Genomic DNA, 9,082 nt, shown 5'->3' on the forward strand with positions numbered 1-9,082 from the left:
TTTTCTTTTTAATGGTTTTCTAATTTTCTATTTTTATTTTATTTGCGCATTTTTGTATTCGCATCGTGTTTCCAAGTGCACATTCCATTATTGAAATTAGTGACGATTAACGACTTTAAACTGCTCATTCATTACGTTAGTTCAAAAGAGAACGACGTTGTGCTTTTTATATTTTATACCAGTTGTTTGATAACAGAATATCTTTAATAAAAAATCTTTTTTAAATATTTTATGAAAATAAAAAAATAATCTTGAACTATTGGACGAGCGTTATTTTATACGCTCGTTATAAGCTGAACGAACGTTGTTTATCGCGCCTAGAACGTTTGAAAATATCGTTAACGGGCGCGTTTTACGAGCGGAGCGCGATCGCGCTCGCTTCATCACAAGCCCTGCATATCCTTCTTCCAACAGCATCTCCATTGGTAATGTCTTCAATATCTGCAGTTTCATTATTTTCCAGATCTGGGAAGAGTTGTTTTACCTGTAGAGGCATGCATTTTTTAAATATTTTTTCCACTTTTCTTCTTTCTTTCTCTTCCTTATTTTGAATCTTTTTAGCCATGCATTTAATCAATTCTGCCTTCATTTCTTCATGGCATCGTATGTTTGCTAAGCGCTTTTTACCTGCTGAGGAGACCAGGCTATCGATTTATTTCGTATATTAGTTGGTTTTTTAGAAAGAAAATCGGTTGCGTTATTCTTGCATGCGCGAATTTTTGATGACAAATAACAAATTGTAGCATTAGGAGCTTTTTGCTTTGCAGCACTAAACATACTCACAAGTTCTTCACAGTCAATATTACGTGGACATGCTGATAATGTCTGGGACATGAGTAGGTCAGTTAAGGTCGTAGTAAACTGTGCTCATACTGACGCTTAATAACACTAATGACAGCATTTAGACAGCTGGCTAATGCGTCTCTCATTTCGTCAGTCCTTGGGCAAAAGTCTATAAGTGATTGAAAAACTGGATCATTGAGATCACCTTTAAAAAAGCCTGTTTTTCGGTGAATAAGGGAAAGAGCTTTTGTGCTGCTTTCAACAAGTGTATTGCAAACATTTTTGATCACTTGGATGCCAGAAAAGTAGTTAAGTCCTGGTGCAACATTTTTTCATCCAGGGACCAGTCACTAACTTTCCATTTAAACCTAGGGCACACATCTCGCGTATACCTAAAATTAAATAAAATATGCCATAAAAAAAAATAAGAACCAAACATTTTAATTATTAATCCATCATTACATCTAACCTGTTTCAGATGTGAAGTCTTGGAAAAGACTATTTCTCAGTCCTCCACATAACACTACTCCAGAAAAAAGAAAACTCTGAAGTTTATGGTAGTGATGTATTAAAAGTCCACACGTATGAAAAAGTGCAATCGATTTCCCCTATAGCATGGTATAAGTCCTCTAGGAAGTCCATGCTCGTCCAAGGTGACAAAGCCTTTTGGATCACCTATAAAAACAAAATTAAAACCAAAAGTGCAATGCAAAGAACTTATTTGCAAATTTGAAACAAGTATGTTAATCAACACATTTATTATGTTCAGATTTAAATTCAAAATAACAACTTGAAATAAAATAATTCAAAATATCAAGAAAAAATCATTATAGTAAAAATATGATAAGAGTTTATCATATTTATTTACCTTTACCATCCTTGTAACGGAGTTTATTTAACTGAACAACAATGTTTGCTGCAAAACAATCTCTACCAAAAAGCTTCCCTTTTGAAGTTTCCAAAGCTTTAAGTGATGGCTTGCAAGCAGAAGTGATTGTACCCAATAGGTGAAGGTGACAATTCAGTTTATTAAGAGATTTCTGCCAAAAAGTGTTTAGCTTTGTTATAATTGCATGGTTCACTGCCACTCTGTCACTCATTGTGTTAGTTATGTTGCTGATAATGGTGCTTCGTACATCAGTATAATGTTCCTGGTAAAAGTCACTATACAATCTAGCAAGATTATCCACAGACATTGTAATATGACTCATATAGTTATAAGCTGTACCACCAGCAAGCTGATCAATGGCTACAACCATGCATGAAGATTCAGTTGTTAAGTGTACAACATTAACATGAACACCCTCCTGGATTGTGGGATCAAAACCAAGAGTCAAATTTTTTGTTGAGAATGCTATCTCAGCAACCTGGAGTTCTGAAATAATACCCAGCTCGCGCATCATCTGCTCCACAGTTTTGCGATGCGGAATGTCACTAAATCTATACCCAAAATATTCTCCTACTTTATGAAGAAGTTGGGGCACACTGTGTGTAGGAACTTGACATTCCAGCATGTCATAGATAAGTGCCCTAATATCAAATGAGTAAACTTTTTTACACCTGGTGCTTTGTAATTTCTGCTGCATTTGCTCTATCTTTTCCTGTTAAATAAGCATATCGTTTTGCAGGACACTAATCTCTTCTTGTCAGAAAGTTGTTGACGTAAGATAACTTCTTCAGTAGACAGCTTTGTTTGGGTGGATTGCAGCTCATTTTTCAAACAAAATTTGAAATTTGAAATTTGAAGCTTATTCAGCTTAGACGCTGTTTAGACACTGGGCTTTTAATTTATTCCGCAAACTTCGAATCATCTTTGCTTTGTGAACAATAGTCTCATTGAGATGTTTAAATCTTGACCTTGTTTTAATTTTTTCTTTCAACACCTTAACATCCTCTCTATGCTTTTGTTTTTCGGTAGCAATTTCAGTCGCAAAAACACTTAATCTCCATTTTAAAAGTTTTTTTCTTGGAGTCAACTGGTCAGCTCTTAACCTGGAGAACAAAGGACTACTTTTATTCGGCATAGACAAAATACTAATATGTTTAGGAGATGAGGCAACTGACAAAGATGAAACAATTTTACTTGAACTTGGGGTTGACTGAAATGATTGTGTTGCTGGCGATTTTGTTGCTTGACAAATGAAAGGCTTATTGCAGAAGTCAACAAAACGTTTCGAATCTTTTAAAAAATTGCAAGCCCATTTTTTTGATACATTAACAAGAAATTTAGTCTAACTAGAGCAAATATTGAAGCCATAAAGTTTATTGGCTTGCTCAATAGTTAATTGATGTGATTCATTATTGTTAATGAATACAAACAGAATATGTCCATTTTTACAATTGGTATTTACCCGCAAAGGCAAAAAGTTTGATTCTAAATAGTTTTTCGCCGCACCACGAAACACACACATATTCTTTTTGGGACCCATAATACCATACAATGTCACACAGAGTTATTTCTAAAATGAAAAAAGAATTTCCAGTAAAAATCGGTTACTTTTTTTCTGTTTTAAGCAAAAATATTTAATTGATATCATTTGTATGCAACAAATATTGCGTTTAATCAATCATGAGTTAACTTTACCAATGGCTTAAAATAGTTTATCATGATAATAATTATAAACTTTATAAACATAAGTTATCATCTGGTGATATATCACCTATAACACAGGTCAACAAAAAAAAAAAATTTTTCTGGTGCCGAGCAAACAATTTGTTTTTTGTATAGCATTTCTCATTTTGATTTCAAATATGCAACTCTTTTTTTACCATCAGGTCAAGTTGTAAAGATATTTAGGTTCAAATCTTAAGTATTTAGGGTAAAGTCCCTAATATTGTCGAAAAAAAAGTTATTCAAAAGTATGTCAACCTGGGTCTCAAAAGAAGCGTATTTTCATAGAGATTTTAGAAAACATAAATATTTTTCCTTAAATTTATTGACAAAAAAATTATGTGAAAAAATGCTAAAAAAAAAAAATTAAACAGAATGTTATTTACCAAAAATACACAAAATACTTATTTTTATTACAAATGAATAACATTTTTAAAATCTCTATGAAAATATGCTTCTTTTGAGACCCAGGTTGACATACTTTTGAATAACTTTTTTTTCGACAATATTAGGGACTTTACCCTAAATACTTAAGATTTGAACCTAAATATCTTTACAACTTAACCTGATGGTAAAAAAAGAGTTGCATATTTGAAATCAAAATGAGAAATGCTATACAAAAAACAAATTGTTTGCTCGGCACCAGAAAAAAATTTTTTTTTTGTTGACCTGTGTAATCAATTATGTTATGATACTGTCAATACTATCAATTATGTTATGATACTGATGACATTGTATTATGATAGTCTATGAGTGATATCTCACTCACTTATCATAACCAACTTGCATATCCTTTTTATTATGATAAATTTATTTTTAAATTTAATTTAAAATTTAAACTATAATAAGTAATAAAAATAACTATAAAATATTACTATATAATTATTATCACTATATATCATTTTCAAATCTATTATAGACACATAAATATATATATATATATATATATATATATATATATATATATAATATATATATATATACATATATATATATATATATATATATTATTATTATTATTATTATTATTATTATTATTATTATTGTTATTATATATTATTATATAAATATACATATAGGGGGAGGGGGGCTAACAACGAAGAGTTCGTTGTAAGCCCCCCTCTGTCTACCTTTATTCTCCGGAGAAAGTTAAACTTAGGTACCTATGCTGCAACAAATATTAAGGTGTCTGCTACATAATATTTTTTAATAAAATTTGGCATGCACTTAGAAAATAAGTTTCTGCACAGGGAAAAACAGATTTAAAAAAGTTATCAACATTCCTTTAATATAAATTTTACATCTGATGAACAACGAACTTTTTCAGAAGAATAAATTTAATGATAGCGGTGGTAACTACTAAAAAGAACAACATAAAAATAATACCAAACTTTTTAGCTTTTTCTAAAAGTATATACTTTGGTTCAAAACTCTACAAAATAACACATTCTTATAGCACATAAGTACCTATTCTGCTACAAAAAATTAGGTGTCTGCTACATAATATTTTTTAATGAAATTTGGCATGCACTTAGAAAAAAAGTTTTTGCACTGGGCCTAATAGATTTAAAAAAGTTATCAACATTCCTCTAATATGAATTATACATCTGATCAACAACGAAGTTTTTAAGAACCATAAATTCAACGATAGCGGTAGAAACTACAAAAAAGAACAAAACAAAAATAATGTTTAACTATTCTACTTTTCAAAAAATAACACAAGAAAACATAAGTTATGCACGCTTCACTAAAATGGTCGAAGTTTTTGATTACAAGATCGGTGCCGTAAATCGAAGGATACGCGCGTACCTATCTAGTGTTACTTAATTGCAACACTTAAATATGTAACAAAATTGACAGATAATTATCAATTTTGCTCATAACTATTTAAATAGTTCTGAGCAAAATTGAAAAATAAGCCTATGCATAAAATGGTAGTCCCAAAACAACTGTGGGTTTTGAGATGCTGAGACATAGTAAAAAATTAACGTCAGAAACATAAAATAACATAAAATATACAATAATAATAAACTCTTAATCATAAATTAAATTAAAGTTAAACTTAAATAGCTGATTATACTTACACCTACCACAAAGTTGACATTTTTTAACTTAATTATTAATTATTTCATCAGAGACATACTGACAAACATCTTCAACAGAGTAATTAAAACTAAAGTTCCGGTTTTCGGACGTCAAGGATGTTCAACGTCGGTATAGAGGTTTGAAAAGAGAGACTATCATTCCGCAGTCACCGACCTCAAAATATGTTTTGAGGTCTGTATTCCGCAGTATATATAGATACAAATTGTATCTATACAATCAGGGCCGTCCCTTAGAGGGGGGAGGGCAACTGGGCAAGCTGCCCTGGGCGCTGCGGCCTATAGGTCGACGTGGGAAATATCCATAAAGTCAATAACTAAAAATGTTGGGCGCCCAAGGTTTCAGGTTGTGTACATACACAACCTGAAATATCAATTAGAGTCAATAACTAAAAATGTTGGGCGCCCAAATGGTAAAGATATTTTATGAAGTTATGAAGACCGCTCAAAAAAAAAATTTCCCACGGCGCCCTATAAGCCGCGGCGGTCTTTAAAGACCTTAGGTCCCAAGAAAAAGTTTATTTTTTACTTTTTAGCCGATTTCAAAATCGTTGCTTCTTAAAAATTTATTTTAATATATTATATATTTATTTAATTTTATAGTCCATTTAAAGAACGTTGTTTTTAAAAAGTTTTTTTAATGTATTTTTTTAACGATTTCTTTTATTTACATTAAAGTAAAGTTTGTTTTGAGAAGTTTTTTTAACGATTTCCTTTATTTACGTTTTTTTTCGCGTTGTTTGTTTTAATTATTTTTTTAAATAATTTCAACTATTAACGCTGACCCATGTTTGTTTTGCGCGGACAATAAAATAAATAAACCAACGAGAAAGTAAGTTAATAAAAATGACGTAATAAAAAGGGTTGCAAACTGTAATCAGTTGTGACCTTAATGACGAATTAAAAAACTTACATTATGAAGAGTTTATGTTTCCAGAAATGAAAACAAAGTTTTATACTGTTAATTTGAATATTTTTTTATTGAAAATGTTTAAAAAAACTGTCAGGTTCTTAAAGAAAAAAATTAAACAAGGACTCTGAAGCAGGCCTAAAGCTGTTTTAAGTAAAACGCCAAAACTAACATTCTTTTCTTTCTCCAAGTTCTTCACAACCTTGTGAATCAAACATTTTGTGTGATGAAAACTCCTTAAAAACATCTAGTGAGATCTCCACTCTGTTTTAATCTAACCAAGAGGAAGATAATGCGAGTAACCCTCTGTTGTGTAGTTCAACTTATTGAGCTAGTTTTGCCACATGTTTATCAACTTCATCATTGGAGATTTGTAGTCAAAATTCTCAAGAAGCATCAAAGAAAAACAAAGAACCTGAATGTAATTATAATATAATAGTTAAAACAGATGACAGTTTTACAATTAAAACTGATTTTTCGCACAGAAGTGACAATTGTAGATTCTTATCTAATGACCTGTCCGCACTAAAAAATATCTGAAAACCAAAAAAACGCCATTTCTCAAGCGAATTTCAATACAGGGTAGCAAGAAATGATGAACAAGTAAAAGGAGATGGCTTATACCCAGTGGGCACAGGACCTAAATAAGACGTCTTTTGAACGTTCAAAAGACGTCCAAAACGTTCAAAAGACGTTTAAAAGACGTCTTTTTTACGTCCTGTGCCCACTGGGTATACTCTCTAAAAGTTGGTTCAGCTCATTGTCTTCCTTGTCATCTGTTTGACATAACTCCAAAATCCTATTTTGGGAAAAAAGGCCTAAATCATTTAATGAAGTTTATAATGCTGTTTGGAGTTTCTCAAAGAATCTATACAATTTTTTCTGCATCAATCAAACGTTGGTCACTTCCTTAGCACAAAAAAGTCTTTCAAAGTTTCAAAAAAGTCTTTCAAAGTCTTTCTTGTTTTCTTGCTCCTAGTTGACACAATTTAATCATCTTTAGAAGACAGAATGAACAAGTTCTCCAAATACGAGTCAAAGTGGCGACTTCTATTTGACCTGAAAAAATTACCACCAAAGGACAAACTTAAAGAGGATTATAAAATGTTACTAGAACACCTGAATGTGAAAAACATTTCAGATATAAATGGGGAAGAACTTAACAAAGAAAATTCTACACGTCAGTTTGATAACTAATGTTTTTTACCAACACTATTACCATTAGAACCACTCAATACTATCAAAAACACCGACAGAAAAGACTTTTTTTACTAATCTGTGATAGCTATACGCATATTGCTGATAATTTCAATGACAGTGGACAGCAGTGAACGTAGTTTCAGCAAGTTGGGGTTAATTAAAACCTACCTACGTTTATCGATGACGCAAAAAAAAAAATTGACGTTGCTTGAATGTATTTGTTTTTATCTTTATGGTAGATTGGTAGGTGATGTAAGTATTAAAGTATCGGTGGCAGCACAAAAAGGTTATATACGCGACTATTACTGGAGGGAGCGGGGGCCGCAACTACGTTTGCCCCGGGCGCCACCAACCCCAGTGACGGCCCTGTATACAATATATTGTATATACATATGTACTTCCTTTTTAAGCAGGATGCACCCTGCAACACTTCTTATCACTTCTTATCACTATTTATCACTACTTTGCACCCATGTAGACTATAGTCTACATGGGTGCAAAGTACATGGTTTTTATTATAATAAAAAATACATGATCTTGCCGTATTTCAAATTTAACCAAATTTTAAATTATAAAAATAGTAAATTATGGTTCCATTGCAAGAATACTTCTACGATAATGCTCCTGTTGTCACGGTTTTTCCTTCGGAGAACGCAAAGAAAATTTTAGTTTTTTAATTAGTTTAGCGCTGCGCTCTCCTACGTTATGCGGGTTAAAACCATAGTTTTTATAATTTTTGTTAGTCTGTTGTTATCTCAAAAAAAATCTCATATCTTAAATAAATCACATATAAAAAGTGTATATAATAAATCTATAATAACACTATGACTCTAATTAACCCTAATTAAATAAAGTTGTAAACTTTATTTAATTAGGGTTAATTAGGGTCATAGTGTTATTATAGATTTATTATATACACTTTTTATATGTGATTTATTGGAGATATGAGAGTATATAATAAATTTATAATAACACTATGACCCTAATTAACCCTAATTAAATAAAGTGGTAAACTTTATTTAACTAGGGTTAATTAAGGTCATAGTGTTATTATAGATTTATTATATACACTTTTTATATGTGATTTATTTGAGATATGAGATTTGTTTGAGATAACTATTGCGATCGATGATCATAAAATCTCAAAAGAATTAAATTGAATATTTAAAATCACCAATTTATTGTTTTAAAGAATGTCACTTTTATTTTAGCTCTACGTTATTTTTATTTCTATTTTTGCAAAAATAAAAAAATGTATTAAGTTAACACTGAAGTGACAACATTTTTCAATCAATATAAAAGTATTTGATAATTAAATAGTAACGGATAAATGAAGATGTTACAAATTATTTTAATTATAAAGCTTGTAAATAACAACGCATAATAATAAAATTGATTTTGAAAGGCATAGGAAACAATTAATTGGCAATAATTACTTTTACGAGATTTTTACATCATGACAAGCACTCGTTTTCT

General features: G+C 30.8%; 1 protein-coding gene across 1 annotated transcript; it reads right to left on the bottom strand.

The window, feature by feature from the left end:
* LOC136088781 (uncharacterized) lies at positions 1–3,242 on the bottom strand. Its single transcript, XM_065813494.1, has 3 exons — positions 1,652–3,242; positions 1,253–1,458; positions 1–1,175 (listed from the first exon to the last, which is right to left on the bottom strand). The coding sequence occupies exons 1-2, from the start codon at positions 2,367–2,369 to the stop codon at positions 1,352–1,354; spliced, it is 825 nt and encodes a 274-aa protein (XP_065669566.1). The 5' UTR covers positions 2,370–3,242; the 3' UTR covers positions 1–1,175; positions 1,253–1,351.
* Positions 3,243–9,082: the final 5,840 nt, after the last annotated feature.

Source organism: Hydra vulgaris, chromosome 12 (assembly GCF_038396675.1).
Source record: "Hydra vulgaris chromosome 12, alternate assembly HydraT2T_AEP".
NCBI classification, from domain to species: Eukaryota; Metazoa; Cnidaria; class Hydrozoa; order Anthoathecata; family Hydridae; genus Hydra; species Hydra vulgaris.

Excerpts from the sequence above, each read along its gene's own strand:
- LOC136088781 (XM_065813494.1), bottom strand. The coding sequence starts at position 2,369 with ATGCAGCAGAAATTACAAAGCACCAGGTGTAAAAAAGTTTACTCATTT. Across the intron at positions 1,459-1,651 it reads CCGTTACAAGGATGGTAAAG|GTGATCCAAAAGGCTTTGTC; the intron begins GTAAATAAATAT and ends TTGTTTTTATAG.